Raw genomic sequence first — 19,645 nt, forward strand, 5'->3', positions numbered from 1 at the left:
CCCCCCCCCCCCCCCTCACTAGTTGTCAGAGTAGTTCACCCCGGCTGAAGACCCTTAAGAGGGTCTCTTCATATGCAGCCAAGAGTGTCCTTTTTAAAATACCTGCTAGTACACATGGCCGTGTTCATAGTCACATTTAGAAGAATGGTTGTGTTTGGAAGTCATCTGGCTGTTTTTAGAACCAGACTTCAGAATTTACACTCACTGCAGTGAATACAGTCCAATCTGACCTTCAACACACAGGCCACAGCTACAGCCTCCACCTCCTGTGTTTGCCTTTAGCTCTCTTCCTGTATGGAAGCATGGCTTGCACTGCACTGTACTGTTTGTAATACCATAACCCACACTGAGAGCAGGATCGATAGAAAGCAGAGGCTGGATCAGTATCCAGGAGCAGAGAGCCTCACTGTATTCAGACGCAGAGCCAAAGTCAGACTATTGATTCGGGCTGAAAAGCCAATTAATCTCACAAAGCTACTTTGTCAATTTGGAAGCTATAGATGACTTTTCCAAACACACACCACCCATAGATTACACTGACTGTCAGAACTGGGTGTGTTCTGCCCTCCAGGAAAAGAAAGGGGGAACCCCTCGCAAATCAGGAGTGTTGCAGACTGTATATGTATGTGTGCGTGTGTATATGTGTGTGTGTGCGTGCATTTGCCATGCCCCGGCGCCAAATGATGAATGTCATTTGCTCGAAGTGCACATTGAGTTGTCATGACGAATAACTTTGCCTCCCATGTTAGTCGGTCAATAGAGAGTATTGTTCGTTGTATGTTGACAAATGTGTTGTTTCTCTTCCACTGCACCGACTTCTTCATAGCAGTGTCCGGGATTTAAGGCCTCACCACCACCTTGCATCTTGACGCCTCCTCCTCCTCCTCCTCCACACTGCATGCCATTAAGCTGCCTGCACTATTTCCATTTCAGCATCTTGATCGATCAATACCGCTGTGGTCTCATTGTTGGTGTGTTTGTTTTGTTTTGTTTTGTTCCTTTTTTTTTCTTCAAGAGGTAACGACAAGTATCTGAATGTAACTGAGCATTTGAATGTAAGGCCATGGAGGGGGTCTTGCTGTGTTTCAGTGCATTTCTCATTTCCTCTGCTGCACGAGATGTGGTCAGGACTGCATTGTAGAAGACAACATGTTTTTTTTGACTGGTCTACAGATGCTCCTGTAAACGAATGCCCTCCATTGTGAGTTATATGTGTGTGGATGTGTGTGTGTGTGTGAGAGCGAGTGTCTTTGTTTAGAGCCGTTATTGCCTATTTAACTCATTAACATTTGTGTACTTTTGTCTCCCCGTCGCTCTCTCTCTCTCTCTCTCTCTTCTTCTACTCTATGACTCTCTCCTCTCTTACCCTTCCTCTCCCTCTCATCATCCTCTGACTCTAACAAAAGCGGGTAAGTTGTGAGGATGTATAACTGACCTCCTGGATATGACCATTGTCTCAGCCATATTGCCCTGTCTTGCCATCTTCTCCTGTCTGTCCGCCATCCGTCCTCTCCTGAACGACCAGTACCAAAGCTGACGTCTCTTTATCTATTTATCTCTCTATCCTTCATGGCTGTTAACAGCACCATTGCTTTCTTTCTTTCTTTTTGTTTCATTTACCATCTGAAGACGTTTCTTCCCCCCTTCTTACAGTTCAATGGCAGCTGCATCCATGGCTGGACAGAGAATGTGCCGCCGCTAAAACTGGGGCCTAATTTTTCTACCTGGAATGTCTTCCTCTCCTTTTTATATGTGTCTCTATCTATTTGTATGAAATAACCAGCTGCAATATCTGGTTATGGGAATGTCAAATGTTCTTTTTGTTTGTATGATTTCTTCATAACTGTTTCCTTACTTCCCTTCTCCCCCAGCTATGTTCAGTGGATGTATTACCTCCATGCATTAGACCTGACCTGAACATAAAAAACATGAGCTATCTCCCCCCCATGTGCTGGATAGATAAGACATTGAATGTACCTGGTTGCGTTTGGATGAACACATTTCCTCTGTAGGCTTTTGTGTGCCATGTAAGCTGTGTTATAAGTGCCCTTTCACTGCACTGAGGTCCTCAACGCCGAGAGTACTACATGTATCATGTTATGACAAAGCCCACTCTTTCCATTTGTCAAGTTCTTTGACAACATACTCAGGGAATGGGTTGTTGATTCAGTTTTTTGTTATGAAATGTGTTCACTAAATAGAAAAAGAAGTGCATTGTTTTGTTCTGTTTTCTGTGTGTGTGTGTGTGTGTGTGTGTGTGTGGGTGTTAGTACAAGTGTGTCCCCTGTTTGCCAGGTGTTTTTCAAGGCTTGTGTCTCCCCAAGTGGGGGAGGATCCAGCACAACACAAAATAGCTGTTTGCACGACTGGTCCATAAGGTTCAATTTACAGCACACTGAGCTAAATAGGTCGACGCTGGCGCCTCTCAAAGTCCACACTATTACATTTTAGTCTTACAACAGTGTTTTCAAACAAAACAATCTCAGTCCAGACAAGCATTTTAGCCCTGTATCAGAATCATAGGCTGTTAATAAAGATGGACGTAGCCTCAGTAATGTTTCTGAAGAGCAGTTTTGAAGCTCAGAGTGAGCTGTTCCAATGTCGCCATCTTGCCAGTACCTGACTGAAGTCCTAATCCTAAATCCAAAAATGGGCAAAGGGGGTGCTTGTTGAGCTGAAACTTTAATGCGTTTGCTTGTGGCAAGCATACCCTCACCCACCTGTTACTCAAAGTGGTACTCCTCCCATACAATTGTCATGAAGGAGGAAATTAGCTGTAGAGACCAAAACGGATTTTTTTTGTACCAGGCCGTAAACATGTTTATTTCTGCTGGAAAGTTGGGCATTTTAACCTGGTAGTCCATGGGGATTGACCTGGAGCCAGCCTCAAGCGGCCATTCGAAGAAGTGCAGCTTTTTTGCTACTTCCGTGTTGGCTTCATTTCTCCCGCGTGATCAGAATCAATCAAGTACTGGGCATGCGCGAGCCGCTGTAAACAGGAAGCAGATCGTCTTCTCTGCAGTTGAGTAGTTGCAAAAAAAAATGCTAACGAACGAGGAACAGCAAAGGCAGCTGCAGCGTTTAAATGCAGAATTTAACTGCACAACCGCTGGTAGCAAAGACAATAAGGTCGGTAACGCTTTTATTTCATTTTCCATGTTGCTTTCGCCACTTGTAGTCGAGGCTGATAAGAACCAATCAGGGAGCGACCCGTCGACTTCCGTCTTTTTTCCCGGCAAACGTGATCAGCAGCGTTTCCGAAAGTCTCCGTTTTAGTCACTGGAAACAGTAGTGAGGCCGCCAGGTGAAAACAAAATTGATGTTTTTTAAAACTAGAACGTAGTAGTGTGGACGTAGGCCAAACATGTCACCAGTCAAACCCTCCCAAGTTCGACTTTCAACACCTGCTAAACTAAAACTACGAGGCACAGCCCAGAAAAAGTAATGAAAAGTTACTATTTTTCATGATTCAAAAACTGCATTAATAATAATAATAATAATAATAATAATAATAAAAACTTCAGCAGAGTAAATTCTGTGTGGCTGAACTGGAATGAGCCGGGCCATTGTGCTCAGATTAGCTTCACTGAGCAGGTACTGCAGTGCACTGTGTGTGTGTGTGTGTGTGTGTGTGTGTGTGTGTGTGCACTCAGAGAGGACACACAGTACCTCAGCCAAGGATGCACATCCACTAAATGTGTTACTTTAATCAAATACTAAGACATTTTCAGTTTGCACACAGTGAGAGAACACCTAAAATACTGTTCAGGAATATTTTTGACCTTGTGCCAAATATCAAGTCTTGTGTTATGGGTATATACATAATGTGTTGCTGGAGCATCCCCTGTGTGTGCAAAACTTTCAAAATGCAGTTGTAATTGGACAAACTTTTCTACAAGACGGCTACTAACTGGACCTTGTTGTGAGATTGGTTTGCCAATTGCTGTTTCATGGTCAGGAATGATCTTTAAACAGTAAAGGAGCTATTTGTAAGTTTTGCTATTGCTACATAGCTGTAGCGCTGCTTACAGGACGTATTATAACCTCTTGTCTTGTAAACTCAAAGACGACTGAAGCTCTTGTCAAGCCACAATCACCACCACCCGCTCCCAGCAAGAAACCATAGAGAAAACTTACAAATAGTCCCTTTACACTGTTAAAGATTAGGAAATGGATATGGATGATCTGTTCACTCTCTTCTATGCGTCACACTTAAGAAGTTATGAACGTAGCCATATTGTGTTGCTGTCCACACCAAAAACCAGTGACTTGCTCTTTGGCCAAAACCAAAGCTTCCTCTAAATTTCACTGAAATATGTTTTGCAGTTGAGATTTCCTGCTGACTGATGCAGCAGAAATGTAACATTACAAATACTGTAGGAAAATGTTAACATCTGGATCAATGGCCCGACAAGCTTAACAATACAAAGCCTGTGTGTATGAGTGTGTGTCTCTGAGTGTAGCTACAGTTGTGTGCTTGTCTCTGGTAGCCCAGAGATGAATGATAGAACAATATTCTATACAACACTCTTTGTGTACAGGCTGAACTGGTGTGTGAGTACTCTCCTTCTCATGTACTCCACACATACACATGCACGCACGCTCACAGACCCACCCTGTTTAACTGCAGGTGATTTGTGGAAAGCGGTGTGCAGGAATGAGGATGTGAGAGAGTTAAAGAGGGTATGGTGTTGTTATCAGAGTGAGTAAAATGTGCGAATGTGTTTTATTATGATGTTGAAGTGCATGTGTTCACACTGGGTCTCCTCTGTTCCCGTCCTCAGACACGAGCTATTGGAGGAGGCCAGGAGAAAGGGTTTACCTTTCGCCCAATGGGACGGCCCGACAGTTGTAGCCTGGCTGGAGGTAAATGGTCACTGATGAGACTTTTGAACGTTTTCACCCACATGTGCCAAAGAGATAAGCACTGATTTACTTAAATAGCATGTAGATTATTGCAAAAACATAAACTAAATTTAATCAGTTTAATTAGCCCGTGCATGAATGTCATCCATCCTCTTAAAGATGAATAGTATTTGTCTGCCTGATCAAAATACCCTTTGATGTACAGCTATTACAGCCTTTTCACATTGTTGCTTAAATCCATTATGAGTAATTTATTAAGCTATGACCTCATTTCCAATAATGAGTATTAATATTTAGGACCTAAAGCAGTGATCATAAATCAAATACTTAAACTATTTGTGATGTAACTGCACATGTTGAGAAAAGGCAAAATATAGAAACACTGCTGCCCCCTAATGTGTAGTGGAAAAGGTGCAGCCACCAGTCACTTCATGACCCCACTAATCCCCCACCACAATGTTCCAATTAAGGAAAGAGTCAAATGGGATTATTGGGACTGATAGTTATATTTTTTTGAGCTGCTGAGCTTTGACTGTTCTGTGCTAACACTCATTTCATGCTGTTAGATTTGTCTACTTTAAAGCCAAATAACAAGACTTCACAGTTTCCTGCCAAATTATATTCACTGCAAGATGGAAAGTGAATGTGAAACAGCATATTGGCTACCAAGAGAATAAATTCTCTGCTGAAATTCAGGATGGTGATTAAAAAAATAGAAGAAATAACAAGTGGTTAAAAGCCAGGAATGAGTTGGTAAAATTAGTCTAGCTCACTAAACTCAACAATCCTGCTCTTTGTGTGGTACAGCTGTGGTTGGGGATGCCGGCGTGGTACGTGGCGGCGTGCCGTGCCAACGTGAAGAGCGGCGCCATCATGTCGGCCCTCTCCGACACCGAGATCCAGAGGGAGATCGGCATCAGCAACCCTCTGCACCGGCTCAAGCTCCGCCTGGCCATCCAGGAAATGGTCTCCCTCACCAGCCCCTCGGCCCCGCCCACCTCCAGAACCGTGAGTCATACAGAAAACGACGCAGAGGGGAGTTTCAGTCGTGCAAACATTTGCTGGAAGCAGAGCTCATGTGGAGGAAGAAGTAGTCTGACAGTTTTTTTTTTTTTCAAAGACAGGATTACAATTTGAATATTTCAAGGAAGAATTTGGGGAAATCTGCTTTTTTGCCAAGAGTTAGATGAGAAGATTGGTACCACTCCCATATCTGTCTGTTCACTCTAAACCCAGCAGCCAACTAGCTTAGCATAGCATAAAGAGTAAATGGGGAAACAGCTGAACTGACTCTGTCCAAAGGTTTCTCTGTCCTACCAGCACCTCGAAAGATCACTTATTGTTATACTGTGTTCTAATATATTTATTAAAGGACAATATGTCAGACTTTGTCAGGGATAAAATCCAGGGTTAGGGTCCAGTCGATCAACCTTTATTAAAACGGAGACAGGTATTCAGTGTCTGACTTTAAGATATATTAAGAAATAACGGCAAAGAACTAGAACTCTGAGTTGTTTGAACAAACGATCGATGAAATCTTTTCAGAGAGCAGACAAAAGTAGCAAAGATACTTGAAAAAGAAGTCGTATCATAATATTTAGTAGGATTATGTTGCCTTTTGAAAGAGCCACGCTAGCTGTTTCCCCCCTCTTTCGTGTCTTTATGCTAAGCTAAGCTAACAGGCAGGTAATGTTTAATAAAAGTAATGACAACATTTCTGCCTCCAAAGCAGCTCTGACAAATGTTTTTATGACTGAGCATCCTCACTGCTGCTTACTCCTCCACACATGGGTGACACGTGTGTAGGTGGGTGACGACAAGCACACACAGCCGTTACCACGTAATCACTCCCGGCAACATTTGTCGGTGATGTATTTCTTTTATACGGCACCAAATTAAAATCCTACAGTCTTTGTGATAAGTGAATATGACAGTGGGAGTCAGTGACAGCCTGCTTTGTACAACAAGCACTAGCAGCAGTGTGTACTGTAATTTAGCTCTCCAGTTATTTCACACCACAGTCGCTTTCATAGCTCCCTGTTGTCATGGTAATTGCATATGGTCTCTAAGGACTCTGTTGTTCCTTAATGATAGCGACTGTTCACACTGCAGAGCAAGGACTAATATGCTTTATACTGAACATACCAACAGTGCAGACCATACATCATACAGACATGAGCTGTTTTATTTAAACATATCTGAGAACATACATTAAAGTTTGTTTTTACATAACACTATTTCTGCATGCGACCGTCATAAGCTCTTGCACTTTTTCTCCTGTTGTGAAATATCTGTGCTGGTACTCTTATTCCCCCCCACCCTCCCTTAACCCACCCTCTCTTTTACCACTTGGCTCCACTTCCACACCTCATGAAATTCTCATTATAGAGCATGCGAATTCACGCGTCCGATCACAAACTCTCCCCTTCCCCGACTGTGACGGGCCCTCTCCCTGTTGTCACACTTAGTTAAACCCCCCCACTACGCACTTAACAGAGGGGGTCAACTGACCCTGTAAACACAGCTGGATGTGTATGTCGAGTAGAAAATTGAGGGAATTGGCCATTTTACTTCCACTATTAAAACTTGACCCCCACCCCCCTCAAACATGCAGTGAAGCAGGGGTCCGCTGCTGGGAGTCCTGAGTCTGTATGCTGTTTGTATCATGACAGCTTGACCTACTGCTGTGCCTGCACAAAAATCACTGCTGCTACAGTGACACAACAACAATGCAGCAAAATGGACAATTATAGTAAAATAAGCATTTAAAAGGTTGTTCACACAAATCACAAAAAAGCATAAGTTAATTTATCTCTAGTGGTTCGCAGCCATGCAGATAAGTTTGGAGATATCTGTCTTGAGAGTTGAATGAGACGGTGTCTACCACTGTTTTTATTTTTTCTACTGAAGAATTACTCCCTAGTAAAAGTGTGTTGTGTAGAGAGACATTGCTGTTGATTTGTTGTTTAATGTCTTATCTGATAGTATATTAGACATCTTTTGGTTTAGTGGACTGGACGACCTTTCACTGCTTTATGACTTTAATAATCGCTTAATAAAGAAAATCAAAATCTTAAGCCATATATGAATATGATGGCATGGCTAGCAACCACTAGAGATAAGTTTTTATTTTTGTAATTTGAGTGAATTGACCCTTTACAGCTAAAATATAGCCGGAGAGGGATGTGTAATGTGGGGTTTATGTGTCTGTTGATGGTTATGGTACTAATTTATTCAGTCTTCCTCATTGTGCATGGCGACTGTCTTTATTTCTATTCGTGTTATGCTAGAGTTGGGATGTTTCTGTGCTGTACTGTTTGTGTTTTTGTCCTCTGTGTACGCCCTTTGACCCGTGGCGGGTTTGGGGGCCAGTTCATCATCTGACTGTGATGCTATAACACTATTGGCTTACAGTGGTGCTGCTCTTCTTCTTTAACACTGCTTGCCCCTCCTACCGGACCTCTACTACCAACCCCGCTGCCGCTCTCTCTCTCGGGCTCCGCCCCTTGTAGCCGTCAGGCAATGTATGGGTGACCCATGAGGAGATGGAGACCCTGGCAGCTCCTTCCAAAACGGTCAGTCCCCCTTGTGTCCTTCACTCCCCACCCCCACCCACCCTTCTCTTTCTCTATCAGTCGTGTGTATGAGTGTGTGAGAGAGCGTATCACATGGAGTGAGTGAAGCGAGACCGAGGCGGTGACTGATGGAGAAGGCATGCGTCAGGTAACCTCCTCCCTGATCTGTGAACCTCCTCGTCAACACTAACTTTAAGCAAGAATTCAGTTGGAGAAGCCTGTTCTTTAATGATACATACAAGCTCTGTGTGTTCAGCTTTAAGCCTTTGGCAGCTGGTGAAGGTTCGACACGGTTCATCTCCATTATCAAAGCTCATGATGTGACACTGTTACTAAAACACCACTCAAACCTCACCAGCTCAGGTTGGCATCAGTGGGTTAGAAGAAGCTGGATGTGAAATGCAGCATTACTTCATGCACAACTCAAAACAAAACTTGTAGAGATCTGATGTGCAGTGAGGTTCAAGCATCTACATCATTGTCTGGCTGTTACTAGCTGTGGGGGAGTATTTGTGGGGTTGTAGCTGACAGGTTTTTCTTTATGTAATAAAGGTAAGAAGCTGATCTCGAGCCACTCATGTCTCCACATATGGGCTATTATCCAATTTTAAGGCTTTATTGTCAAGGCTGTTTGCATCTTAGAGAGATCAACATACAGCAGATATACTCTTCCTCTCATCTGGCTCCAGGAAGTACGAAGCTAAAAGCTGTTCTTCTACCATTTTTTCAGGAAGGCATTTTTAGCCCATTAGTAATCCATTTCCCAAGTAAAGGCGAACTGTCAGGTGAGGCCACATCTGAGAGTAAAAGAGTAAGAGCCTCCCCCCAGAGACTAATTCACATGCCATTTAGGTTTCCGCTTTTCTTTCCCTTTTTACTTGCTCAACAGTTACTCCCACAAACCTTTTACTGTGTCTTGAAAGCTGCCTGTGGTTTTCTTTTGATTTGTCAAAATGTAGCAGAGGGGTTGGGAAGAAGAAACTTTCTTCCTTCTTATGGCTTCCTCTTAGATGTGGGAGCACTTCAACCAAACTCAACGCTGGGTAACCAACATATTTTGCAGGATGTATTTGACACTTGATCGCGAGAGGAACAAATAAAAGAGGCACTGCTTAAATTGTTTATTACCCTTGTTCAGTTGGATCATAAATTCAGTATGCATTCTTGCACTGTGTGATCAGTTTGGTTTAGTATTAATTGCCACTTGTAATGTAAGGGAGATTTTGATTACAGCTGCACAATTAGATGATACTTTCTCTTTTCTTTTCCTTGTTTCAATCAGAAGTCAGAGTCTGAAGAGGGGAGCTGGGCACAAGTAAGTGAATTCACTCTCGCAGCCAATATGAAAATGAGTGAAGCAAATGAAAGGTTAGCGCTCGCTGACTGACGTCTCTCCTCAGACTCTAGCTTATGGCGATATGAACCATGAGTGGATAGGGAACGAGTGGCTGCCCAGTCTAGGACTACCTCAGTACCGCAGCTACTTCATGGAGTGCCTGGTGGATGCCCGCATGCTGGACCACCTCACCAAGAAGGACCTGAGGGTGCACCTCAAAATGGTGGACAGCTTCCACAGGTACTGGACTCACCTCACCTGCCTCATGCTGACGATCAGACATACCTTTTTTTTTTAAAAGGTATGGAAAGTGTGTCCAATCACATGACTGTGTGTGTGTGTGTGTGTGTGTGTGTGTGTGTGTGTGTGTGTGTGTGTGTGTGTGTGTGTGTGTTTTCTGACACCAGAACAAGTTTACAGTATGGAATCATGTGTCTGAAGAAGCTCAACTATGACAGGAAGGAGCTGGAGAGACGCAGGGAGCAAAGCCAGCATGAAATGAGAGGCAAGTATTCACCGGAAATCAAAACAACACAATAACAAACCAAATCAATATAAGAAATTAAACAAAGATTTGAGATAAAGATTAAAATGGCATTTTTATGCTTGTGTCTGCAGACGTGCTGGTGTGGAGTAATGAGCGGGTCATCCGTTGGGTGCAGAGCATAGGCCTGAGGGACTACGCCAACATCCTTCTGGAGAGCGGCGTGCACGGAGCTCTGGTCGCCCTCGACGACAACTTTGACTACAGCAGCCTGGCGCTGCTCCTCCAGATCCCCAACCAAAACACTCAGGTACACCAACACAGCCCATCGCAGTATTAATTAATTAGACAGCAAGCGAACTGTTTTAACTTGTTTTAACTGTGGACTGCAGGGCTAATGTAAAGGTTTGGCAGGAGCAGCATCATCCTGCTCTAAATACCACTGAATAATATATATTTTTTTTAAGTTTCTTTTGGCATTGACGCAGCCAAATTTAAAAGGTGCTGAATATGGGCAGAAATATCATCTGTCACCGCCTTCCGTCCAAAAATAGAGGTATGTCGGTGTCAGCCTTCAAAAGCTGGTGGAATCTAAAATCAGAACATGCAGATTTGCCAACTGTCACTCTGGCAGGTTGCCGTGTGAATTTTCACTGCTCATCTATACTCGGGTAAAATGGATATGCAGCGCGAATAACATAATATATCAGCTGCTCCTGTTACCATGCTGCTAAAAATAACTGCTCTAATGAAAATCATGTGTTTTTTTGTTTGTTTTTTTCCCTTCCTTTCTGTCCTCAGGCACGTCAGATTCTGGAGCGAGAGTACAACAATCTGCTGGCCCTGGGCACCGACAGGCGACTGGATGAGGTGAGCAGCGACTATCACCTACAACAATGACTTCACAGCACTGTGAGGTGAAACGTCACAACAGACGAAGCTTGTGTCAGTCGTTTCAGAGTATTCGCAACAATTACATGTTCACCAACCTCATTAATTCAAAATGGGTAAACAGAATTTATTAGCTCTCACTGACAGGATAAATTATATATTTAAATCTCTCAGACCGAGTAATTTTTCATCCATTTTTAAGTATGTGATTATGATACATTTATTCATGATTAGAGGGTGCGCACGTCATTTTTTCTAAATTATTCTTGTCCAGTGTGAAAGATGCTGAAATCCTAGTTTGCTTCTCTCTTATAATACAGTGACCCAGATTTCCCAGTATCTCAAAATGAGTCGTATAAAGGTTTTTAAACCGGAGATAGTAAACGTACTCATAGTTAACATCAATAATAAAACCAAAGACTGTTCAACACCTGCCTAGATATGGGATTTTTATTCTTATTTTTATTTTCGTGCAATGACCATTTTTAGAGGACAGTACTGGCTTTTAATGGAAAACAACTTCACCTTTAAGTCAAAGGAACGTGTCACCTTCCTTTAAGTGATGACACGTGTGCCCAGAAACACAGACGAAGATAATATGCTGATGAAGCTTATTGTATCTCAACAGTCGTTTCGTGTTTATGTCTGAGAACGAGTGAACAATATTATATTTTTTGTGTCCGTCAGTGTGACGACAAAGATTTCCGCGGTCCATCGTGGAGGAGGCAGTTCCCGCCCCGAGACGTTCACGGTATCAGTATGATGCCCGGATCAGCAGAGACTCTCCCTGCTGGTTTCCGTCTCACCGCAACGTCCGGTCATTCCCGGAGGCTGCCACCTGAGGGTGAGTGCCTGCCTCTCCACCTTATTTCACAGTTCACCAACTGGCAGATTGTTTTTGTTTTTCCACGCTAATCGATATGTTTTATCTTATCTGTACATGAGTTGTGTTAAAGACGGATATATATGTGAAGTGTGGCTTTCAAACGCAAACAAAGGTTAAATCCACCGGCTGCGCAGATAGATGAAAGCAGGAGTCGCTGCTCCGTGCTGTTTTGTGACCATGTCTCTTGTTCTCTCCGACTCTGTGACGGCTGCTCTGCAGTCCTCTATGAGGCGCTGGATGACAGTCCTGACGACATGTATTTGGATTGGTATCAAGGTCAGATATGCCCCAATGAAGGTTCTGGGCTTGTTAGCCCTGCGTGTATTATTAATATTCTACCTGTACTCCCTCCTCTTCACATGGTCTCTGCCAACCACTGTCCTGCTGTATCTCTCCTTTTCTTTGTGGCCTCTCACCCTCACCTTCTTCTCTTTTACTCTACTACTCTTAAATCTCTCTAATATCCAACTCCAAGGGTGTTGTTTTGCAGAGATGCAAAATAGTCATTGTGTCTAGTCACCCTGGTGGTAAAAGCTGGGGGGGTCAAGTTATGGATTAGGACCCATGCTTGCTGGTGTGACCCTTGAAGTTACAGAAACTAAGCAGCAAAACAAAAGGTGGCTGAGCGGTGCTATGTAAGTTGGCCTGAATCAGGAGGTTTACATAGGTCGTGTCTTGGATGTTTCGAGAACTCAAACTGGCAGTTTGTGTCGTTCCTTATCCCCCTGCTGTTAAAAGAGGACGCTGGCTGAAACGGGCTTTTGTTAAAGGATAATCCTACATTATTACAACTTAGTTCTTATTTGATTAATTTGAGTAGTTCTGGGCATCATTTCAATTTGTTCTGATAAAGAACTTGCTAAGAAAATTGCTAAGATCTGGGAACACAGCAACATTGCTTCAACAAAGGCAAGAAACACGAGCAGTCAGACACAACAGTTATCTAAACCACTTCATTTGGATGTAAAATTAATTCAAGTGAGTGTCTGCAAGAATCCTGGCTACACAGGATAACTGTGATGGACATTTACAACGGTCAATTTGGATATAAATTTTACCAACTGCCTTAGTTTGTTCTTCCAAGTAAGTTATGCTAACCACAGGATGTGTTTAAAACCTGTATAATTGTCTCACTGCTCATTTATTTTTGCCCCTTGCCAACTTCTATTGATGTTGTCGCCTTCCCAGATCTCTGATATTAACTTTGGTAAATTCAAAGTTCTTAATACCAGTAGGAACAATGACCAGATCTGCATAAAATAAAACTCAAGCTGACATAACGATCTAAAGTCAAGATCCATTCAGTCACTTGTTCTGGAGCTTTCAGCCACAGACTTCATCAGTAGGTTGTAGATGTTGAAACTTTGCATGATGGTGATCACCTCTAGACATCATTTCCACTGTCAATACTGAACCGTCAAGCTCAGTTTGTTACTAACATTGATGGACAAGAATCATGGAAAGTTTGAAACTTTTAGTCCTATAACGACAGTTAACTCAATCTGATAATAAAGACCAGATGATATGAGAGAATAAGTGAATAAATGGATCTTGATTTAAGGTGGTTTTGTCTACTGTCAAGAATAAATGATTGGAATCATCCTTTAAGGGGATGCAGAGAGTATTAGCGACCGTGTCTTTACACATTACGCCACGCGAGTTGTCTGGAGATCATCCGACACTGCACCGATTTGAGCCGGTGTTCTCCTCTAACAAGGTGTTCCCATTGACACTGACACAGCCTTCCTGTGTTCCTCTGTCTCGACTCTCTGTGCTCCCTGGTCCGTGACGTCCACACTACACTCCAATCTTGTTGCTGATGGTGTCCACTCAAAACTAAACGTTCCTTTGAGTGTGTGTGTGTGTGTGTGTGTGTGTGATCCACGGCTTTCTCTTCCGAGGGTGACACTATCAAGTAATCTCTGTGGTGTGGAAGAAATGTTTCTGTGATCTCACTCATACCCGTTGAGGACGTCTCATCTTGTGGCATTATTTTTTGTTTGGGGTGGTAACCAAGTGGAGGAAGGTTTCCCTCTCACTCTGGGTCCATCTGATGTGGCAAGAGCCTCAACACTCAGACTTAAAGAGCTCTCTCTCTCGCTGTCTCCCCCTACAGTCGGACCCTCTGCGGTGCAGCGGCTGGACAGCTCCACGGTGAGAACCTACTCCTGCTGAGAGGAGGAGGAAGAGAGGGACCTTAAACTGTACACTGTATGTAACATTACACAGACTCTCGCTCTGTCAAATACACAGCTTTCCTCAGAAGTACTTAAAACAGATATTGGATTAAAGAGAAGTGGGGCCAAATGTTTCCCAAGATAAGTGTGTTTGTCTCATCGGCTTGGCGAGTCTCTGCGGTGTTTTTGCCAGGTAGCTGTGATAAGGTGATGGGAGACGCTCTCGTACTGATGTCTCTCGCTTTAATGTCGGTCCAGGAAAAGATGAGTCACTCATGGTCCGAGCTTTGGAAACCTGCTTCAAATGAATGAGACCTGCAGTATCTTAAACAGATTAGTTTACAAAGTTCATTTACATGATCACGGCAGTTCAAGGCTCCTAAAAGTAGACATTGTGAGAGTTATCCAAACTTTACAGATTACAAAGTGAGCCTGCCCTAGTTTTCTTTCCTTGTACTGCCAGGTGCGATGAACAAGTGTCATTCCTCATAAGTGTTTGCTTTGATTTGATGCTGTACGCTGTCTGACTGCACTGTCTCTCTGCATCTGTGTTGTAGTGAAATTCCCTCACAATTTAAGTGGCAACCAGATGCCAGAAGCCGCAGAGAAGGTTCAGTTTTGCTTTGCATGTGTTGTTTAGCATAAGGAGCCCAGATGGCCAAGACAAAGAAATATAAAGTGCATTTACATGAATGATAAATCCCAGTCTTGAAAGGTTTCTTTCTAATCACAATTGTTCAAAACCCGACTGCAGTACATCTGTATTTGCCAGTTTAGGCATCTGGCTGCAAGGAGCACATCAGGCCACAAACCCTTTAGTCCCATACCACTATCATTACACGTCTCCAGGATGTAAGAAGTGCAGAGGTTAGAGGCAGAATAGACAGATAATAATGATGCAGTGACTTCACCTGGTGCAAGCAGTTGCCACAAAGAACAAATACACACAAGATTGACACAGAAAACAAACAAAAAAAATCCCTTTGTAACTTTCTGCCTTCCTTCGATTCAGACTCATAAATGTTATGCTGCGTTGTATTTGGAAAATCATAATTCTAGTTCTGCTCTAGACGCATATAAAATAGTCAAATTTGATTTTTCAATGTACTTTCATTTCGCATATTCACGGCACTCTGGTCTTAACGATAGACTCAATAAAAAAAGTATTCATAAGAAGTATTTTGTATTTAAAGGGCCTTTTGTGTTGAGTGAAGTCCAAAAAGCCCCATTAAATTCTGTTGTAATTCAGTGTTGCACAACAATAAAGAATGAAAACTTCCAAAGGGCGGTTGAATACTTTTTATAAGCACTTTTTATAATCTTAGTCACAGTTTAAATTGCCTTCTTAGCTTTTAATAATTCAGCTTTTTTTCTTTAAAAACTTCTACTGACTCAAGATTTCAAGACTCTCATTAAAACTTCATTGTTGTGTTTCCCTTCAGGTACAGTTCTGAATGGAGCTGCTGGACGGGCCACCCTGCCGAGGAACAAACCATTCTGACGACACGCACTGCCAAGAAGCCCTGCTCTCCTCTCTGACCCCACCCCCCCTCCCTCCCTGCTCTGTCCCCTATAATGTAGGCACCAGATGCCGGTGCTAAACTGTCCTGCAGGCTGCCCCCCCGTTGTCACCATTTCTACCTTTTACATGTACAGTAACTTGTCAAAGCATAACGTACTGTGTATTTCTTCTACAGGAGATGTGTAGGTTATCTGTAAATTAATATAAATATGCCATTTTTTAATATATACACACACATCTATGTATAAAAAAAAAGTTATTCAGAGTTTGTGCAAAAAAAATGTCCCTGCCACCTCATTTAGTGGACCATAGATTAATATATGCTGCTCTTTAAACTGTCTCCATATTATCCTGCTCCCCCTAGATCATTTTGTACATATGGTTTTATTTTTTCATTGTGCTGATGATTATGATGATGAACCTGTGCTGCACCATATAGAGAGGAAGAGACTCTGGATGTTGTGTGAAAACCTGCCCTCTAGTGGTTAACAAAAACCACTTCGAGCCCCATTTCTGACACCAACAAACTTCATTATCCTTTCTTATGGACTCGCTATCATAAAAAAAGGAGCATTTTAAAGAGGATGCATCAACGCACTGGAACGACACGACAAGCACTTTGATACAACCGCATCAACTCAACGGACTATTCAGTAGCCAAGGACAAAACAAAGAGATGCTGTTGCTCTCTCGAAGTTGCACAAAACTTCTTCTCAGAGAACAACAAAAAAAAAAAAGCAGGAGGTCGTTCGTAGAACCTGTCACTTGTTGTACTGTATGTTTTGTCAGGAGATACATCTAACACAAAAAGGACAAAAACACACTCAGCCAAGCTGGCCTTCTCCCCCTCATCCTTCAGACACCACGTCAACAGAACAGAGGAAATAACTGAAAGACAGACTGCTTTAGCTCATAGTGTGCGTAGAGTGTATATGACCATGTTGAAGTGAGGTGACTTTTAATGACAAAAAACCTGTTTCTTGCTGTGACTTACATTGGTGTAACTGTTAACTCTTTGTTTCCGTCAGAGTTTCCAGGGTAACCTATTGTACAGCCCTGTTATCTGTCTTTTAGTTATTTCTGATGGATGACTCAAAACAAGTCTTACGCTTTTAATTTTGTTTTTACATCTTCAATTTGCACGAACAACGAATCATTTTATTTTGTGTTCATTTGTTTTGTTTTTTTTTTATTTATTACTTCTTGTACTTTGGTCAAAACTAAGTGGTGAGCAAACAAATTTTCATTGTCAATAAAAAAAAACTGTCAGTGAATGAGTGGTCTTTATTTACATTCATCCTGATATTATATAAACAGCAGCTGTACATTGCTTCAATTAATTGTTGTGCAGTATAGTTTCACAGTATTGTTCAGACTGCATTCAAATAGACTTAATTTCATCATTAGAATTGGAAAGCACTAATTCTGCTTCATGGATCTGGCAGAGGAACAAAGATAAAAACTTACTGATGTAAATGTGCTTTCAGTGTGATTTAGAAAAGAAGACTGAAAACTAACTTCTACTTTTAGTTCACAGTGGCAGCACTCACATCTTGCACAAGGAGTGACTTTGTGTTTGTTTCCTCAGTCGTCCCCACTGATGGGTTCAGGCTGCGTGAGGTCTCAGGACTTTTTCTACCTGCCTCTCGATGTCTTTGAACACCTCTGGGTCCTCAATGGTTGGAGTAATCTGCGGCGAGAAACACTGCTGTCATAATGCTTCGACAAAAGCAATACAAGGCTAAATTAGTGAGGCATAAAAATAAAAAAAATTTCATAGTATAATAAGCTTATTATACTATGAAATTTTTTTGCCAATATATTGCCAAAGAACAACATTGTACGGTAAGGCATAAAATGCGAAACAACATCAGGGTATAGTAAGGAATTTTTTTTTAAAACATCATAGTATAGTAAGACATAGTATAATAAGGCATAAAACGACAGACTAGCAGGTCAAAAATATTTGAAAAAATAGTCATAGTATAGTGAGGCATTAAAAGGCCAAAAAACGACATAGTATAGTAAGGCAAAAAACGCCATAGTATAGTAAGGCAAATTTTTTTTTAAAAACGTCATAGTATAGAAAGGCATAAAAGGCCAAAAAATGACATAGTATATAGTAAGGCAAAAAACGCCATTATATAATAAGGCATATAACGCCAAAAACAACATAGAATAGTAGGTCAAAAATATTTGAAAAAAAAAAACCTCATAGTATAGTAAAGCATAAAAGGCCAAAAAATGACATAGTATATAGTAAGGCAAAAAACGCCATAGTATAGTAAGGCAAATTTTTTTTTTAAAACATAGTATAATAAGGCATAAAACTCCAAAAAACGACATAGAATAGTAGGTCAAAAATTTTTGAAAAAAAACTCATAGTGTAGTAAGGCATAAAACGCCAAAAAACGACATAGTATAGTAAGGCAAAAAACGCCATAGTATAGTAAGGCACTTTTTTTTTTTTAAAACGTCATAGTATAGTAAGGCATAAAAGGCCAAAAAAGAACATATTATAGTAACGCATAAAAGGCCAAAAAACGACATATTATAGTAAGGCATAAAAGGCCAAAAAACGACATAGTATAGTAAGGCAAAAAACGTCATAGTATAATAAGGCATAAAAGGCCAAAAAACGACATACTATAGTAAGGCAAAAAAATGTCAAAAAACATCATAGTATAGTAAGGCATAAAACACCATTATATAATAAGGCATATAACGCCAAAAACAACATATAATAGTAGGTCAAATATATTTGAAAAAAAAAACTCATAGTATAGTAAGGCATAAAAGGCCAAAAAATGACATAGTATAGTAAGGCAAAAAACGCCATAGTATAGTAAGGCAAATTTTTTTTTTTTTTTTAAACGTCATAGTATAATAAGGCATAAAAGGCCAAAAAACGACATACTATAGTAAGGCAAAAAACGTCATAGTATAATAAGGCATAAAAGGCCAAAAAACGATATATTATAGTAAGGCAAATTTTTTTAAATAAAATGTCATACTATAGTAAGGCAAAAAAATGTCAAAAAACCTCATAGTATAATAAGGCATAAAACGCCAAAAAACGACATAAAATAGTAGGTCAAAAATTTTTGAAAAAAAAATCATAGTATAGTAAGGCATAAAACGCCATTATATAATAAGGCATATAACGCCAAAAACGACATATTTGAAGAAAATTTCATAGTATAGTAAGGCATAAAAGGCCAAAAAATGACATAGGCAAAAAACGCCATAGTATAGTAAGGCAATTTTTTTTTTTTTAAAACGTCATAGTATAATAAGGCATAAAACGACATACTATAGTAAGGTAAAAAAATGTCAAAAAACATCATAGTATAATAAGGCATAAAAGGCCAAAAAACGACATACTATAGTAAGGCAAAAAAATGTCAAAAAACGTCATAGTATAATATGGCATAAAATGCCAAAAAACGACATAAAATAGTATGTCAAAAATTTTTGAAAAAAAACTCAGTATAGTAAGGTATAAAACGCCATTATATAATAAGGCATATAACGCCAAAAACAACATAGAATAGTAGGTCAAAAATATTTGAAAAAAAAACCTCATAGTATAGTAAAGCAAAAAAGGCAAAAAAATGACATAGTATAGTAAGGCAAAAAACGCCATAGTATAGTAAGGCAAATTTTTATTTTTTTTTTAAAACGTCATAGTATAGTAAGGCATAAAAGACCAAAAAACGACATACTATAGTAAGGCAAAAAAATGTCAAAAAACGTCATAGTATAATAAGGCATAAAACGCCAAAAAACGACATAAAATAGTAGGTCAAAAATTTTTGAAAAAAAACTCATAGTATAGTAATGCATAAAACGCCATTATATAATAAGGCATATAACGCCAAAAACAACATAGAATAGTAGGTCAAAAA

The 19,645-nt window shown here is 40.8% G+C and overlaps 2 protein-coding genes across 7 annotated transcripts in view; one reads left to right on the top strand and one right to left on the bottom strand.

Moving 5' to 3' along the window:
• ppfia2 (PTPRF interacting protein alpha 2) overlaps positions 1-17,011 on the top strand; it is a 153,097-nt gene extending 136,086 nt beyond the window's left edge. For 2 of the 6 annotated variants that reach the window (XM_023413105.2, XM_087175823.1), the window contains exons 21-32: positions 4,785-4,866; positions 5,674-5,874; positions 8,379-8,441; positions 9,724-9,756; positions 9,842-10,017; positions 10,185-10,282; positions 10,396-10,571; positions 11,063-11,131; positions 11,840-11,996; positions 12,258-12,314; positions 14,155-14,249; positions 15,658-17,011. In XM_023413105.2, the coding sequence (XP_023268873.1) occupies positions 4,785-4,866; positions 5,674-5,874; positions 8,379-8,441; positions 9,724-9,756; positions 9,842-10,017; positions 10,185-10,282; positions 10,396-10,571; positions 11,063-11,131; positions 11,840-11,996; positions 12,258-12,314; positions 14,155-14,213 (1,171 nt within the window). In that variant the 3' untranslated portion in view covers positions 14,214-14,249; positions 15,658-17,011. The remainder of the gene's footprint in view (positions 1-4,784; positions 4,867-5,673; positions 5,875-8,378; positions 8,442-9,723; positions 9,757-9,841; positions 10,018-10,184; positions 10,283-10,395; positions 10,572-11,062; positions 11,132-11,839; positions 11,997-12,257; positions 12,315-14,154; positions 14,250-15,657) is intronic. The other 4 variants (XM_087175824.1, XM_023413111.2, XM_087175826.1 and 1 more) reach the window with 4 other exon arrangements.
• acss3 (acyl-CoA synthetase short chain family member 3) overlaps positions 17,002-19,645 on the bottom strand; it is a 40,751-nt gene continuing 38,107 nt past the window's right edge. The window contains exon 16 of the mRNA XM_023413112.2: positions 17,002-17,427. Within this exon, the coding sequence (XP_023268880.1) occupies positions 17,344-17,427 (84 nt within the window). The 3' untranslated portion in view covers positions 17,002-17,343. The remainder of the gene's footprint in view (positions 17,428-19,645) is intronic.

The sequence above is a fragment of the Seriola lalandi genome, unplaced genomic scaffold, assembly GCF_002814215.2.
Source record: "Seriola lalandi dorsalis isolate HSWRI2012SDOR001 ecotype SW California unplaced genomic scaffold, Sedor1 jcf7180002054504, whole genome shotgun sequence".
NCBI classification, from domain to species: domain Eukaryota; kingdom Metazoa; phylum Chordata; class Actinopteri; order Carangiformes; family Carangidae; genus Seriola; species Seriola lalandi.